Here is an 18908-nt window from a genome sequence, read left to right on the forward strand (position 1 = left end):
GGCGGTAATGCATGAGTACTACTTAATACTTTATTTTACAGCGGAAAGAAGGTGGTGATAATTAGGGATTTACTTTTAGTTTGAAGCATCCGTTTTAGGCAAATTCCAGAGTTTGTACTTTTTATTCCTACTATTAAATTGCTTCACAGCCTCAAATTGTTCCTGTTTATTTTTCCATTTGAAAGGAACGTGCATACGTAGGATGTTCAGCAGCATGTAACAAATCTCCACCGCCTATGCCAAACAGCATAATCTGTTGTTGTTATTGTAATGACTTGTTTTGAGCTTCCGCTACCCTCACCTGCTGACAATCATGGCCCCCCACCCCTCATAAGCAGCAGTTCCTCACCCTTCCAGCACCTGGGAACCGTAAGCTCCCTTCTACAGATTTGCAGGACAGTATAGCAACACGGCTCTCTGCCCACACGAATGGGATAATCTACCAGTAGAATTGGTCGTTCAAACCTGAATTTATGAAAGGACAATATATGCAGTCAACAAGGTGAATAGCCATGTTGCAATTTTAAAAATCCTCAATAATTTGCTCTGACCAAACAATCAGAGGATGGAAAAATACTGATGTCAGTGCCAATAGTTACGGCAAAAATAAAATTAAAATAAATCAAACATTCACATACAGGACCATAATGGAAGCAGTATATATATATATATAAATATATAGAATATAATGTTGGAACTCATGAACTAATACAATTTCATGGAATTGTGATTGCAAATATAGGTCAGCAGAGAAGTGTGCAGAGGTACAACGGGATGCTGAAAAATTAAAAAGTAACACCTTTCCGTTGAGGCAATCTGATGGTGTTACTGGTAAGACTTCAATTGTTCAACCCTCCAAGGAACACCATACAAGAGTCATTTGTTTGATACAGCTCATGAATTAGCCTATTAGTCTGTGCAGGTGTAGCTATCGCAGTATCCCCCGAGTGTGGTTTGCGGCGTTCATCGTGGGTGCATTTGCAGGGAATGAAAAAGCGGTGACATATTTTCTCCCGCCAAATAATTGGTTTTACACAACAGCAGTGATCGGTTATTCAGGTCATGTTGTTATAAGGCCCGTTAGGCTCAAGGTGAGGTTTTTTTTTTTTTGGGTGGTCATTTCATCCATCCCTCCATCAAGAATGGCGACAAGGTCCATGTATCATTTAGCCCTGACCTGCCAGGTCTTTCCCACAAACCACTGCTGCTTGGAAGATTAATGGCTGCCTTAATCTGGCACTTAGAAAATGCCAATACGAGGACCTGAGGGCACACTGAGCTGCACGGGACAAGAGGTCCTCATTTGTTTGGTATCAACATTCACCTTTCTAGGGCCTTTTATTGTTTCCAACTCACTAAAGCGGAAACATACTGTAACATGACATGAGAGCTCATTCTCACGAGGAAACCTTCCAATTCGGTCCATTCTGTAATGCTGGTTAATTTCCAGGTTGTTGTGATTTAAAACCCATGCATCCATTTTCTATACCATATCTCCCACTCACGACAAATTCATTTGCAACTGACTTGGACTTTCGCTATCATAAAACTTGAACTGTGAACAGGCAACAATTTTAGTAAAAAAAATAATAATATCCAGAATTTGCCTTCGAAACTATTTACCGATTTAACATTTACAATCGTTGCCTGCCGACCGTTTTCTTTGGAGATCAGGGAGGAAAAATCACTTTTTAAGTCATCCAACTTTCAAGCCTTTGCCGACTCAGAAGAGAGGAAAAATGCTAAAATTAGGCCTGATTATTGTATGCATGCACCCCGCTTAAGGGGGGGGACGTGTTTTTCGGCGAAAGGTCAGTTTGTGCATGCACACGCTAGTGTAGTAAATGTGTGTTATTTTAGTCAGCCTGTTTGGGAACAATATACTACATTTGAATAATATCACGCACTTTTATAAGTTGATTTGACAAGAGCAACAATTGTTTCAATATCCTTTTCTGTTTTGTCCTGAATTCTATCTTGAATGTTGTAAAGTGATGCTTATTAGCCACCTCCTCACTTATGACCAAGAAGAGTCGCCGCTTAACGCGTGCACAAGGAGCAATTAAGTGTGTTTATAACGCCTTGTGAATTACACTCAATTGTTGTAAAAAGTGTCCCGAGTATGTGATCATCAATTACAGGGACATGAATAGAGACGACCATTCGGTCATTTCCAGTGGCTCCGTCTCGCTCCCCCTCCATTTCCTGCTTGACTGACCTCTGATGACAGTCAATTAAGAACACACACGCACAGGATGTGTCCTCAAATTGTTTCAAAGAGCTAATGGAAATGGCGCCTCATTCTAACGAGGAGGCTTAGAATGTGCCAGAATGTTAGCGGCCTGTCATTTGAGGGCGCCTTGTATATTTTTCTTTTCAGATGTCAAACACTACGAGACTCGTTCATGTCTGCTCTCCTGCCTAATCAGGTGTGTCGCGAGCGTTGTCCTTCAAGGAGAGATAGAAGTCACCCTTCTCATCTTCTCATTCCCGCCAAAGGGTAACGACCAATAATGACGCAGTCATTTGATTTATTTGCTCAAGGTTTCAAATATTTCAAGGTTATTTTCTTATAGTGTTCAGAAGAGCAGAGCGTCTTGTCTGGAAAGCGTTGTAACTCATATAGTAGACGCACGTGCAGTCTCATTTTAATATGTTTAAATGTGTTTAAAATATGTGGGAGGGACAAAACTATTTTTATATGCTCTCTCCAGGTGGGTCTGGACCATATTCCTCATGATAAAGGGGGGTTCACTGTACATGCATACACACCCATGTTTTGAACCAGAAAGATGTCGTAGTACCAAGCCTAACCTGTGAGAGGCAGCAATACGCCACCAGGGCATCTAGACTGCTGGAAAATAATAAGAAATAAGAAAATAGGAGAAACTAAGCTAGCTTAGCTAGAAGCTAGCTTAACTAACTAACATTTTGGTTGCAAACTCTCTATCTTACTACATTTACACTGTTACATTTACTTATGTAATCTTTGGGGGTAGATTGTGTTTGTCAGAGTAGTTTAATGCAGCATACTTTTTACTTTTACTTGAGTATTTTTGTTACGAACAACCGGTACTTTTACTGTTACGCCAATCCAATGAAACTACTAGTGACGTTTGACTACATTTGACCAACCCGAATGGTGCCACGCAGTCACATGACATACCTGTAAACAAAGAAGGTTAATTTAAGGCAATTTATTGAGGCAGAATTTGCCTTTATTCATTATTTTATAAATAACATTTTGTTTCAATCGGCATTTGCACGTTCCCCATTTTATTTATGTTTGTCTAGTCGATGTTTATGCTTTATGAAAAACAAAATGAGTTTATCATTATCACACATTATTTATCATTAATGACACTTAAGTTACTCATCACTTAGTACTTGAGTACTACTCGTTTTTTCCCACTGATTACTAACTTACTCAAGTAATTATTTGTAATACTACTTATTTATTCTTATTTGAGACATATTATTCTAAGCAGTACTTAAGTACAATTTATGTCCACTTCTGACTTCACTTGAGAGAATGTGATGCACTCATCAATCATGCCTAGTAACCTTAATACAAGCCTGTGAGGACATTGATGTTACAATTTTGTGTAGCCTATGTCATGTTTAAAAAAAAAAAAGTGTAATGTTCATTATAACTCTGCTCGGATCATCGGCAGAGGTGACTATCTGGAGCGCCCTGCACGCGCTACTTAAAGATGAGGAAGAGTTCACTCCAGTGCTCTTATAGCAAATAAGAGCCTGATGGTGTGTGATCTGGTGCTGAAGTTCAGACTGCGCCTCGGGCTCAGCGACGTCTCATGCCGCATGTCATCAAACTGACAAGTTTCTCTCTCGCACACGTTGTCAAGGACGGAGAGGGAGAGTGACACCATGATATGTTTATTGAGAGGCTTTGGATAATAGAAAAGATGGTGGCTACTGCTGGAAAGTCACAACCATCGACAAAAAAAAACAACAAAAAGACAAAAACATGGACTCTTTTTTTTCGAGACACGCACGCAAGTACGGAAGCGTGGAACTGCCAATGTGGAGTTAACATATTTGAATAAGTTCGAACATACTACATACATATTACTTGCACAAGAATACTGTGTTGCTTTATGGGGAAAAAATGCCCAACCATAATCATGCCCTGCTGACATAATAAATAATAAAAGTTATGAATAAAAAAAAAAAAAGTATTTAATTTTCGGCCATATTGGTTTAATGTGGGCCAAATGCTTTAAAATGTTTGCATGCGTAATACCCTGTGGCATTATGGGAAAATATGCTATATTTGTAGCATTTAGCCTACAAGTACGTACAAACGTATTTACGAGTACGAACGTAACAAAAATGTTTGCTGCGCTGCACTCCACATCGGCACTTCCGCGCCTTCCGTACGCAAACGTTACAAACACACTCAGTCATCCTCAAAAGTTACAGCAATGCACAGGACAAGACGGTTTCACAGTTTTAACAAGTTCATATCTACATGGAAAAGTCACATTTACACGATTATGGGAGAGAGTTACTTTTACAAGGCAACAGAAAGCAAGAAGAGCTCAACAACAAAATCATGTTAAAAAATAAAACATTTTTACACTTTTCATAAAATCAACAGGGGGCCCAGATGGACTGAATGTTGACGTTCGGATTAGCGTGCAAACATGTGCACCAAATTGGAGAGAACGCAAGGAGATGTAAGGAGGACACTAAAATGTCTGAGGAGGGATTCAGTTCATCTGGCTGCCCCTTGTATACAATTATATATCGTTTTCTCTTCCTATACATATACACATTTATGATTTACACAACTTGAACCCAGGTACATTTAATATAAATGTAATTCCGGGTCAATCAGAAGAAGTCTGCAAAGAGCTTCTCTGGTCCACAGCCTTCAGCAATGTTTTGAAACGATGACAGACGAGTAAATCACACAGGGACGTTGTCACAGATAGTCTACTTAAGCGCTCGCTGCTCTTTTTCGTTTAGTCTTTGAAATTCAACACTCGACGTGTTTTGTCCTGCCCGTGTCGAACACACTCGAGACGGTACTACATGTTGCGTTCCGACAAGGTCGTCTGGTACAGACAACAAACAACGGAGTCTCGTAGTTATCGTCAACTCGTCTTTGGGTTAAAAATGGCCGCTGCTGTCGTGCCCTTAAAAAAAACACCTAGCGGAGTACGAAAACATGATTACTTTTTAACCAGATTTGGTTTATGTTGTTATGTAACAGCCTTGTATGCTTTTTAAATAATGCTCAGGAAGTAGCTCCATTGAAATGTGAGAGGATGGCGGTTTATTTGCTCCAGTGGGACCTTGCATGGTTGTTGTGTTATTTAGGCAGCCGCAAAATCAAACAAGCAAGCCCTCAAGTTACAACCTTTGTTTCTTTCCGAGGCAAGACTGAGAAAATGAGGATGGAAAAAGCTCGCGAGCAGAAAAAAATGGATTGCTTGGAAAAACAACGGAAAAGATGCTTGGCTCAAATCAGGATGTTCAAATATAATAATGAAAAAAAAAAAATGGCAGTCAGTTAATGAGATAATTCATCAAGGTGGGAGAACTAAATTGGAAAATTACAAGACAAAAGTCTTAATGTTATGATAATAACATCGCATTTGAACGAGTACTTTCTAGCCATTAAAAAATACTTTTAGAGTTTTGAACAAACAAAAGGCAAATAAATTTTTGGTGTTGAACACAAAAATGTAAGAATATATTTTATATTTTTTATATAATATTCTTCAAGTGAAATAAATTAATATTAAAAAATAAATATAATCTGTTGTATGATTTTTATTTTCTTATATAATATTAATTGTTTACTTATTTATTGATATGACTTTGTTTCAGTATTTTTTAAATGCTCTATAAATAAAGTGGAGCATGAGAACGTGAATTCGCAACTGTGAATGCTAAGACTGACTATACATTTATGCTTTTAATATTACCACTTTATTCTTGTTAAAATTAAGACTTTTTTTCCCTCACAATTCTGACTAATATCCGACCGCAATCATTTACAATTGGATTTAGGTCTAGCTGGGCTAATTCCAAAACGTTAAAATTCTTCTGATGTCGTCATTCCTCGGTTGATTTGAATACACAATATACCGGAAATTCCACTTTATCAACTTTTGTGCCAAAAGTCACTGACATTTTCAACAATTCAGCTCGACTCAAGCCCCGGTTCCAGCTGAAGAAAAGAAAATTCAAGCCGCACCATCATGCGTCACTGCAGCAAGTGAGTGTGCAGTCACTTAAAAAAAAAAGAAAAAAAAAAGATGTGCCACAATTCACAAATTATGAGTGCAAAGCTGTGAAAACACCTGCAAAATAAAGTGGAAGACCAAAAAAAAAAAAATCAATATTGACACCCATATCAGCTAAGCTCTGTCATTCGAGGCTAATCAAAACCTCATTTAACGGTTGAGGTACTACATTGTCATTCAAACCCCCACACAAGCAAACGTCTTGCTTGAGCTGAATGACGATGAAGGGTTTCGTTGTGTAAAAAGCTCTCCAAAAGCCAAAATCCGCTTTTGCTTTTTATCCCACTGTTTGCAGGACACGCAAGGTCATTTATTTAGCTCAGTCTCTTAAGACGCTGGCCTGAAAGCTGTCACCAGTAGAAGTGGTGCCAGACAACATTATTGTTAATAATGAATACATGTTGTCGAACACCAAAACACACCGTGGCCTAGATTCTGAAGAGGTCCGGCTCTCTGAATGTGTGACACATTTTTTGAAGATCATATTTTTTTTAAATGAGTAGACAGAGAAGTTCCAGAGACGTTTTACACACGTCCTTGTTCGTTTTTGGCGATTAGCTACACATTGATCACATTTATACACACGTAACTGAGCATAATCACGAGCGGTTGTCATTACACACACGTAGCGTGATGATCATTCGGGGGATAAAATGTTCAATTTTCACAGTCAAAATGTTAGATCACAGTGGCCAACAACAGTTAATTTTGTTTGCTGTGTGCTTGTTGAGATAACTGGATGTTCTTCCTCCAGTGTTTATGAATGACTATGTGTGTGTGTGTGTGAGCTTAGCTGATGGAGATAGATTCTCACCACTGGGAAATCTCACTCCCACAATGCACTGGGAGCAAAGCCAAACGAAGATGTGGAAGCAGCAAGGAACCAATCACAGCTTGAATACTCAACACACAAAAAAAGTGCTTTTTCCATTTCCTTGCTTTTCTTCGATCTGTAAGATCTCGCCATTGTTGTGCAAACCTTCAATATAAACCAGAGCCAAAAACGCAAGTTCATCTTGGACTTGTGTATAAAGCACATTCACACAGATACCGACTGTAAAACGGATTAACGCAGGTCACAAAGGAGAACGGGGACAAACTGAAGCTGGCTATTGTTTCTTGTTCTTTTCTATTTTTTCTTTTCTATTTCGGTACAAATCCTGGTTTTGGAAAAGGGTGTTTTTCCTCAAACAAAACCAATACCTTATCACTTTTTCAAAAGAGGGAGGGTACGGGAATTATCCCCCAAAATAGCCTATATTTATTTGCAATATTTAGTTGCAGTGCAGTGTTGTTTTTGCCATTTTGGTTTTAGTCTTTTGGACAAAACCGCTTTTTAGTCAGTCACATTTTAGTCGTCGCTATAGTTTTAGTTTAGCTTTAGTCAAAGAAAACTCAAGGTTTTACTGCAGTCTCTATCGTTACCTTATTCGCCACATAGCACTCACCCATTAATTAAGGTTTTCTCTCGAGCAATGGCCAAAAATATAATTATTTGTACTATTGAGTTAGTTTTTGTGTGGGGAACAGCAACAGGTCTAAAATGCTACTAAAAACGTGCTACTAATGCTACTAATAACAAGTTTGACAAATATTACACTAAATTAAACATAACCTAATAAATTATGTTAGCATAACAAAGCAAACTTTAGCCTAAAGAGACCTAACAGCCCATTCACACATAGGCTAATGAATTCACGTTAGCACAACAAAGCTAACTTTAGCCTGAAGATACCTAACAGACCATTACACCTAGGCTAATGAATCGACATTAGCACAACAAAGCTAACTTTAGCCTGAAGATACCTAACAGCCCATTCACACATAGGCTAATGTATTGACGTTAGCACAACAAAGCTAACTTTAGCCTGAAGCTAGCTAACAGCCCACTCACACATATATTAATGTGAATTCATTAGCCTAACAAAGCTAACTTTAGCCTAACGCTAGCTAACAGTCCATTTGTGCCAGATCTTATGCATAAAATTTGAAGCTTACTATGAAATTCATCACAAGCGATTGGCTAGGCTAACCTGTGTTATTCACTGTATACTGCGAGACGGGGCTGATTTTGAATATCTGACATAATACCCACCATTTTCTTCCAGTCTTGTCTCATTATCGAAAACATACACAGCTTGTCATTTCGTCATGAAAGAGCCATGCTTAGATCGTCTGTTTCGTTGTCATAAAAAAAAAAAAAGGCCATCAATGAAATAATTTCGTCATCATTGACAAAAACAACACTGTTGCAGTGCAAATGGCATCAGTCATGATGAAGGTCTTTTATTGAATTTCTAAGAGTTGGCGGGTTTGTTTGTTTTTTATATATATATATTAAAAAAAAATCTAATCACATGACTGGAAGGACAACATGAAGACTCAGAAGTGGCCATTTTAAGATGAGAAATGCACTAAAAAGCAAAGTGCTCCCAGTCAAATGAGCCTCATCACGAGATGACCCAAGAATCACTGAGGTGTTAAAACTCAGGAATGACATCACTTGGCGCCTCCGTAGTGAAGGTGCTTTGGAGAAATCCAGAGTGCGTGCTACGCTTTGACTGACATTTTTTTTTAACGGTGTGCTAAAATCTGCTTCCTAAAAGCTGGTTGGTTTTTGTTCAGAATCACATTAGTGAGATGCAAAAGTGTTGGCAAAAGTTCATCAACGTCTTCATTGACCAAGAGAGCGCTATTAAGGCAGGTGTCATTGCGTGCCGCTGTGGACCGATGGCGATGGCCTAGAATGTATGTTTGTTCACTGTAGCCCTTCTTTGGCGGGAGTGAAGCAAAAATGTGGGCCTGTCACCCCCAAACAGCCAATCACAGTCTCCAGTCCAGGGGGCGGAGCGTGAGATTGTCAACAAAAAAATCGCAACAAGTAAATATAAAGAAGCTGATTGGCACAATGAAATACAGTTAGAGTTACTGTGGAACCAGAAACCTGTGGCTGGTTTCCCACAAGAGCTGTTGAATCTGAGGGTCAAATGTCAGCGGCGTTGTCACGTCCCTGCGTCCATTGGCCCAGTAGCCTCCTCCGCAATCGCCCTCCAATGTTGGTGACAGAGCAGCGTACAAGGCTGTGGCAGCACCCTCTGTAGGAGTCTGAGGAAATTAATAAACATACAGTGGCTTAACGATTTAAAAAAAAAAAAAATCACTATCAGCCATTTATTAACTCATTCACTCCCAGCCATTTTCACTGAAGCAACCCCCTTCACTCCCAGCTGGTTTACTGGATTTTGACTGATTTTGCAAGGCCCACAGAATATTCTGTTTTATTGCTATAAAAACATGGAACCTACCAGAAGAAAGATTAGAGTCTTTTCTTTGACCAGGAAAAAAAAATTATATTTGTATCTGTTTTGCAGCAATTAGCATTAGAATATAGCTAAGTTTAATCATTATTCCCAAACCTGTTCAAAACACTGGGGAAAAGAGCTTGTTGCAACATGGCCCTGGTTGATCTCTTATACTCTGCTGCCACCTGCTGGCTGTTTTTTTGTAACAACTACCATAGCTTTAAGTGACCTCTTCAGGTCAGAGGCTGCATCAAAGCCTTCTGTATGCTCTAGCATACCCCCCCCCACACACACACACACACATCCAAAAAGAAAAAAACAACAACATATAAAGACATTTTTGGGGACCATGGCAATATTTAAAATAGAACGTTTTAATACGTTTTTGGGAGCAAATGAGTTTAACAGGACAAGCAGACAATCCTAAATACTAAAGCCCGGCCCATTATTTATTTATTTTTCATGCCAAGTACTATATTTTGTAGCGTAAAATTCAGATAACCAATTAAAAACTTACATAATTAATAAAATAACTACTTTTTTTGGTACCTTAACAACACAAAAATAAAGATATGTCCCTAACACTTCGGATGTTGTTGCGACTTTCAGCTTGTCCCACATACAGTAATTACACTTCATAAAACCAATTTAGTTCTTCATATTCCGTTTTATAATGCTATATTGTGTTTTGAAAGACACCCTGCTATTATTATTAGACACATAAAATAAAAATTGTGGTCTTTTTGGAACAGATTAATGGCTTTCAATTAATTTTAGTGGGAAATATTGATTTGACATACATTGAGTTACAAGCATGGCCAGAGAACAAATTAAACTCCTAAGTCAAGGATGACATCATACAGTAATACTCTGTTTAGTTGAATGATGTGGCATGTTAGCACCACAGCTGGGACTTTTCTTCAGGTCAATTAGTGTATTACAAATAAAACCCCAGCTTCTTTCAGTGCGTCGTTATTATCATAAATCTTACCGTTTGAGATGTAAGATGTTGTGACAGGCGAGAAAAACTGTTTGTGCTCTGCAACGTTGGCGTGAATGGTGCACGAGTGTGTGTGCGTGTTAACAACTGGCATGCATGAGTGTGTGTGATTAATGTGTTTGTGTATGTGGGGCAGAACCATCCCAAAGGTTGTGCTCACAGGCAAGTCCCTGTGACAATTGCAGTTTGAGTTCAAACACGCACACAAGTCTCCTTACATTAAATCCTGAGAACAGTAACAGCAGCCCGTGGCCTGAGCTGCGAGCTACGCAAGGATCGTTTGCAAATTTAACGCAAAGTGAACGGCCGGCTTTATTTCCTGTGATGGACTCACTTTGTGTATATGGTTGCACCTGCTCATAAAGCTGTGAGTTTTGTATAAAAAAAAAAACTGCAAATACAGTATTGTCAACAGTCATCGAGATTGTTTTAACTCCAGTGGGAACTTCAGATTTTGCAACATGTTTAAGTATTTTTTTTTCAAAGTTAAATGAAGATTTTCTACAACTGCGTATTAGGGCCACTTATAAATATTTTTGAGGGTGGGGGCAATATTGTCAGAAAAAAAAAAATCGCAAATTTGCCACTTTGTTAAGTGGCAAATAAGTGAGAAAAAAACTTGCGATTTTATAAAGTGGCAAATTTGCGACTTTATAAACCAGCAAAAGTGACAGAAAACTCAGAAACTTACGACAATACAGTTTTTTTCTTGCAAATTTCTTGTGGCGGATTTGCCACTTTATAAACCCGTAAAATCGGCCACTTTATAGAGTTGCAAATTTACAAGTTTTTTTTTCTCACTGATTTGCCACTTTATAAAGTCACACATTTGCGACTTTATAAAGTGGCAGATTTGCGAGAGAAAAAAAACTCAGAAACTTACGACAATACAGTTTTTTTCTCGCAAATTTGTTGTGGCAGATTTGCCACTTTATAAACCCGGAAAATCGGCCACTTTATAGAGTTGCAAATTTACAAGGTTTTTTTTCTCACTAATTTGTCACTTTATAAAGTCACACATTTGCGACTTTATAAAGTGGCAGATTTGCGAGAGAAAAAAAACTCAGAAACTTACGACAGTACAGATTTTTCTCGCAAATTTGTTGTGGCAGATTTGCCGCTTTATAAACCCGTAAATTCGCCACTTCATAAAGTTGCAAATTTATTTATTTTTTTTTCTCACTAATTTGCCACTTTATATACTCGCAAATTTGCCATTTTATAAAGTCACACATTTGCAACCTTATTAAGTGGCAGATTTGCGAGAAAAAAAACTCAGAAACTTACGACAATACAGTTTTTTCTCGCAAATTTGTTGTGGCAGATTTGCCGCTTTATAAACCCGTAAATCTGCCACTTTATAAAGTTGCAAATCTGCCACAACAAATTTGCGAGAAAAAACTATTGTCGTAAGTTTCTGAGTTTTTCTCTCGCAAATCTGCCAATTTATGAAGTCGCAAATGTGTGACTTAATGGCAAATTTACGAGTTTTTTTTCGCACTAATTTGCCACTTAATATACTCGCAAATTTGCCATTTTATAAAGTCACACAATTGCGACTTTATAAAGTGGCAGAATTGCGAGAAAAAAACTCAAAAAAATACAGTTTTTTTTCGCACTAATTTGCCACTTTATAAACTCGCAAATTTGTGAGTTTTTTTCTCAGAATACTGCCCCCACCCTCTGAAAAAATATATATACGTGTCCCCAACACACCATCATAATTTTCACCTCCTCCTAGGTCCGAAATATCACAAACAATAAATGAGAGTTCGAGAGAGTAAACCATTCTGCTGCCTACCCTGAAAAGCAAGCGGGCCACGACACCATGTGCCACGCGCAGGGGTGTCCAGAGGTGGCGGTAGAGAGACGTATCCACCATGCCGGGATCCACAGCGAACGAACTCACTGGAAAACCTCCCCGCTCCAGCTCCCGATGGAGGTGGGAGCTAAATAAGAGCTGCGCCAGCTTACTGTGACAATAAGCTGCGTGGGCTGAATAGCACTGTCTGCAGAGCAAGAACATTGTCAGACATGACGTCTCTGTTTGTATGCTGGAGGGGGGGGGGGGATGTAAAATGCGTGAGAACCTACCTGCAATTCAAATCATTCGGTCGGATCTCGCCGATGCGGTGCGCGGAGGAGGAGACGTTGACCACCCGTGAGAAGTTGCCAGATTTGCCGCTGAGCTTCAATATGTCCAGGAGCAGCCAGGTTAACAGGAAGTGGCCCAGATAGTTCACACCGAAGTGTAGTTCAAATCCATTCTCGGTACAACCCTCAGGAACTAGCATGACACCCGCTATACAAACAAACACACACACACACACACACACAAAACAGACACAAACGCAATGGTGAAATTCCCCTCAGGGGCTTTAACAAAAATGATGTTCAAATTGTGATTGGATCATTAAGAATGCATATTAATAGAAAGAGCGTTATCCATCACCAAAACTAGTAAGCTCTACCTTCTGCCTCTCATTGCATATTCATAGGTCACAATATTAGGTACACCTGCACATATGGGCTCCGTCAATAAAGTGCATTTCCAAAGAAAATAATTTATAACAGTGCAACTAGACCGCTATAAAAAATTAAAGGAACAAGGTTTAATCTTAATTGTTTTTTATTTGATTTTAGCCGTGCATATATACATAGCATATACACTGCTCAAAACAATTAAGGGAACACTTTGTTCCTTTTTTTTTTTAAGCAGTATATTTTAATGTATGCCTCCTCTGAATGGGTAGAAAAAACAACAACAATCTTTTTCAGTCATATTTGACAAATGAATAAACAATGACATAATGTTCTAAGCCCAACTTTTTTTTTTTTTTTTGTGGTGTGAGGGATCGAACCCACGCCATGACCACGTCTCTTGGTTTAGGAGTGCAGAGCAAGTGAGCTTAAATTCTGGGCTGCCAAAAATGCTCTAAACCTTATTTGAATGCTCAGGAAGTGAGGTTTTACAACGTAAAAAGCTGATGTACTTATTTCTTTAAAAAACAAAAACAAACCGTTTTTAATATATAAAAATAATTACGGAAATAATAACACGCACACACAACCTCCCCCCCCCTCTCTTACATACCTCACGATTAACTTGGTAGTAGAGCTGTCAAAATTAATCGATTAATTGACAAGTAATCGATTATCAAATTAATTGACAACTATTTTAATAATCGAGTAATCATTTGGAGCCACTTTTTTAATAAAAAATCCAAATCTTCTGATTTCAGCATATCAAGAGTAATTATTTATTTATGTATTCCTTCATATCTGTGTATAATCAAAATAAGACATTCACTTTTTTACTTTGGAAAACAATGACCGATCCGGAAATGAACATCAACCACTGGTTAATAAACAGTAATCAGATGAAAAATTGTTTTGGAATACACTTTAATGCAAAATTAAAAATGAATACGATTAGTCGATTCATCGATTGAATAATCGATAGATTAATCGATTCTAAAAATATTCAATAGCGACAGCACTACTTGGAAGCAGTCCGCGTTTAACCATTCGCGGTAACAACACGATGCACTCAACACATGCTAATTGGTCCCGTGAAAAACATTCTAGTTGCTTTTAAAGGAAACATTCACACTGAATTGCAGATCATCGGCACCGTCATCACCGACACTCACCATTATTGACCAAAATATTGAGTGGTACTTCACGCTCCTTGAAGCTCTGGACGAACTGACGGATAGACTGCAGAGACGCTAGGTCCAGTTTTTCAAACTCCACTAGAGAGAACACACACATAAAGAAAGGCACATACATGAGAAGCGTCGCAAACTGATTATTTCTGCTAACCGTTTTGCTGGTAAGACATCAAAGAGTTTTAATCATCTCTTACAACTTGCCTCAGTGGCATCTCATGTGACAATATAGGCAGCTTACAGCACTGTTGTTGCATGGCTACTTTACACAGAAACCCAATACGTGTTCTTATCACAATGTGACACACTATTATATGGGGTTTAGGATACCATGTGACATGGGTTCAATAAGGAGTGACTTGGAGCGGTTATCGGCAGTGTGGAATCAAAACAAGCCGATGTAAAAATACAAGCAAAGAATATACAGTGTAAATATGAGGGGCCTGGATAAATAGCATTGTAAATACAGTATTGATTTTACAATGTCAGTTTCTGTAACCGTCATTGGATTACCTTTTCTGGCTCCTTAAACATATCAGAATATACACTTCAATTCAGAGATGGCAAATCCAGGTCCAGAAAGTAAAATCCCTGCCACAGTTTGGCTTTAGCCCCTGATGCTAGCTAGCTAGCTAGCTCCCTAGCAGGCAAATCTGGAGCTAGCTAGCTAGCTAGCACCTGAAAGTTAAAAACTCTACCACAGTTTGGCTTTAGCCCCTGATGCTAACTAGCTAGCTAAGCTCCCTAGCAGGTAAACGAGCACCATGGGAGCGAGATAGGGGGTTAGCTAGCTAGCTAGCGCCTGAGGCTAAAGCCAAACTGTGGCAGGGTTTTATACTTTCTGAACTTGGATTTTCCACCTCTGCTTCAATTCTTATCACGTATTCACACGCTAGTTTACATTCTTTCAGTTTTCTGAAGGCGTTGACTCAATCACAGCTGGACTGCTATGGTTGTCTTAGAAGATGTTTTGGCCAGGCAAGATCTACCATTACACTGACATATTATGCTCCCCCACTTTTTTTTTTTTTTACAATTTCAAACAATTCCCAGTTGTCTCGGCTAGAGCTGTCTGATGTAGTCCTGGTGCATGACAGGATGAAGCCCGCTCGGATGAGAATCAAAACGCCTCCTAAGACAACCCTAACGTCTAAGTCTAAGTCCAGCTGCGATCGATTCACTGCCCTTAGAATACAATGCAGCCATCTTTCAGTCAAATGTAATGTTATTCTATTCTTTTTTTTTTTGGAATATAAAGCAGGTAAGCAGGGTGATTTGCTGGTTAGCATGTCTGCCTCAAAGAGGTTTGGGGTTGGATTTTCCCCTGATCGTTCAATTTTCTCCCACTTCCCAAATACTCTTAGGTTAACTGATGACTCTAAATCATCCATTGGTGTTATTTTGGTGGTTTGTCTACACGGTATGTACCCTGGGATTAGCCTTGTGAGGATAAGTGCTATATAAAATAGACGAATGGATCAAATGTATAAACACCACTCAAGTATGTATGCAAATATGTCATTCAACTAAATACAATTATCATCTACAAAAATCTCTTTTTTTTTTAATGCCAGTCCACAAAAGACTGAGATCCTCCCAGGTAGAGAGCGTGGGAGAAAATGTGTGTCTGCGAAAGTGAAGTGTGCGTGTGGGTGCGCGTGTCCCGTCTTGTCAGTGCCCCCCCCCCCCCCACCCCCTGTCCCCTTCATTGGCCTCCCCAAGGACCCCTGTCAAGACAAGCCAGTCATATCTAGAGAGTCCACAGGGAGCAAGATGGCATCGATTGGACGGGCCTTACTGATGTCAGCCTGCTTTTAATACCCTTTCTAGATCTTATAAGCCTCAGCTTCCACGACCCAAACACTACGATTTTTTTATATATTTTTTTAAACCGAAGGAATAAATTTAAACTGGCAACTGCTTTGAATGTTATAATCTCTCTAACTATACAGATACATGTAATTATGGTGACCAGATGACTCTTTTCCTGAATATGACCTCTTGGGAGTATAATTTTTTTTAGGTGTTACGAATCCAGACTGCCTTCAGCCGTTGACATGTTTACAATAAGATGGTTCTCCTCCACACTTGGGAGTTAATTGAAAGTCAAATGTTTTAGCATCTGACGTTTTCATTTTAGATAGAAAAAACCCTAGATGCTTTTTTTTTTTTTTTTACCTGCTCAACATTTCTGGTCCATAATTCAATTATTCATCCAATAACAAAATTAGACTATTAAATCACGCAGCAGCTTTGATTTGGCAAATATATATATATATATATATATATTTTTTTTTTTTTGAAGTTGGTCCAAGGACACCAAAGCTGACTTCTCTTTACCAATTTCAATGATACAACTTGTTCTTCAAAAAAGAAAAAAAAATTCATTAATTCACCGTTAACTCATGGCTAGATGAAAACCACCCTCATTGCCAAGTTCTCACTGAGTCAGCACCTCCTAATCTTATGTTTCTGAAACTCTCTATAAAAAAAAAAAAAAAAAAAAACTTCCTAAGAATAACTCCAATGATTATCTTGAAGCTATTTGATGATTGTGCAGAACGGCTATCTATCTATTCCCGCGACCGATAATGACCGTGTCATTTTTCTCGGCAATTTTGATGCTCGTGTGGACAACTCAAGGGTAGCAATGAAAAAAAAAACGTGTGTAGGAGCCAAATTTCAGCAGAGGACTCACTCCATCATTGTCTACTTTGGTCTTTTGAGATCAATGTCACCTCGACACTAGTGCTACATTTTAAAATAGGTCCAAAGATTATATCGAATTGAATGGGGAAGGGGGGGGGCATTTTTTTCATCAGCCTTTATATGCTGAAATGCATTGGATTAGTATGTCCTGTGAGTAAATAAGGGGAAAAAAAAACGAAATAAATCACATCCCTGATATAATGAAATCGAAAAGTGAAATCATTTTTTAACAATTACAAATTGGAATAGGCAAAGCAAGACAATCAGGGATGTTGCAGATGACTTCAGGAGATGTCAGCATCGTCTAAAAAATAGTACATGCCACAAAATCCCTTAAGAGATTTTTTATTTTCATTTTTCTATCACTGAATGTATTCACTGGTACGCTGAGTGAACAAAGGTTAAAAAAAAAAAAAAAGTCTAATTGACGCACTTAACTGAAAAACTGATATTCAGATACCATTACAAGTAAGTTGAAGCTTTTAAAACAAATCATTCAGCTAAATAACTGTTACCCAACATAACACCGAACATTTGCTCTGATTGAATAAAAAAAATGTCACTGTGATCTAAACACCGTAGCAATTTAAAGTTAGCTTTCAGTGAGGGACAGCAAACTTGAATAAATATCTTGTATTTACAAGCTCAGCTGTTACACTTTTGACACAGCCTGCCAGGAATACCTGGACACATCCAGAGTAAACTACCCTGAACAGCCGGTAATTAATATGAAATTTGGCTTCCACCAATGCCTTATTAGAGTTCAATTTGTGGCCTTCATCTTGCTGCACCTGTCAAATGTCTTCAGTGCCCCTGCGCAAGATGAAATAACTTTCGCAGATCGACGGGAAAAGCATGATAGACGACTTCGCCTGTGTCACTTAGCATAAATCCACCTGGCTTCGAAATGCATCTTGTGCCCCGGGTTGGGGCTGCAGTAAATATGATTAAGCTGGATTACATTTAAAGCTGATATTAAAATGGGCTGCCGGTAAACACATCATATTTGGCCTCCTGCTTACTAGAAGGTGATTTGACGAAATGCATACGTCAAGGCAGACATTAAACGCATTGATATGCTGTCTAATGGTTTGTCTGTTTGGATCGTGTCTTTCACTACAAAAATATTAAAATAGTCATATTGTGATGGCCTTGATTGATCTTGAACTAGACAAACTATATATATATATATATATATATTAGGGGTGTTAGAAAAAAATCGATTCTGCAATATATCGCGATATTAGAGCGCACAATTCTCGAATCGATTTTTAACTCTTTCACTGCCAGACGTTTTCAGAAACGGGATGTCGCCAGTGCCAGCCGATTTAAGCATTTTGACTGATCTTTCAAGGTCCACAGAAAATGTTGTGTTTGGACTATGGAAACACATACCTAATGAAAGATTGAACTCTCATCTTTCATCAGGAAAAAAAAGTTTGTTTCTACCTTATTCCGTTCTTCAGTAATCAACAATAGAAAATGGTTAGTTTCACCGAAATGCTCTGTTTTGAAACAAAAAGCGGAGAAAAAGAGCTTTTTGTGAAACGATGTTATTTCATGCACTCTAGTGAATTCTACACTTCTTTTTGTCCATGAATGATGCCACAAACACCTAAATAGTGCTTTACTTCTGTAATACACCACCACCAACAATGAAAAAGTGTTTTTAGATTGCAAAATACGTTTATTTCCATTCAACAGTGTAACAATTTGACAAAACAATTTCGCAAACTATTTACAAATGTGTGCAACTGTGGTACTATTTACAATTATGTGGATGTTTCAAATACAGTTTTTCTTTTTGTAACACTGCCCTGCGTGCAAGGAGACGGAGCAGGATTTGCACAACAGATACGTCTCACTTCGATTGTCCGTTTCGCGTGCAGACGTTACACTCTCTTGACGGCCTTTTTTTCCGGGGAATAGCAAGTAGCTCTTAAGCGTT

At 38.5% G+C, this 18908-nt stretch overlaps 1 protein-coding gene across 3 annotated transcripts in view; it reads right to left on the minus strand.

The window, feature by feature from the left end:
• Nucleotides 1-3881: 3881 nt before the first annotated feature.
• LOC144060710 (polyprenol dehydrogenase) overlaps nt 3882-18908 on the minus strand; it is a 36659-nt gene continuing 21632 nt past the window's right edge. For 2 of the 3 annotated variants that reach the window (XM_077580481.1, XM_077580480.1), the window contains exons 4-7: nt 14234-14335; nt 12675-12882; nt 12382-12589; nt 3882-9383 (exon numbers count right to left, since the gene is read on the minus strand). In XM_077580481.1, the coding sequence (XP_077436607.1) occupies nt 9204-9383; nt 12382-12589; nt 12675-12882; nt 14234-14335 (698 nt within the window). In that variant the 3' untranslated portion in view covers nt 3882-9203. The remainder of the gene's footprint in view (nt 9384-12381; nt 12590-12674; nt 12883-14233; nt 14336-18908) is intronic. The other variant, XR_013295988.1, reaches the window with a different exon arrangement.

The sequence above is a fragment of the Vanacampus margaritifer genome, chromosome 11 (genome assembly GCF_051991255.1).
Source record: "Vanacampus margaritifer isolate UIUO_Vmar chromosome 11, RoL_Vmar_1.0, whole genome shotgun sequence".
NCBI classification, from domain to species: Eukaryota; Metazoa; Chordata; class Actinopteri; order Syngnathiformes; family Syngnathidae; genus Vanacampus; species Vanacampus margaritifer.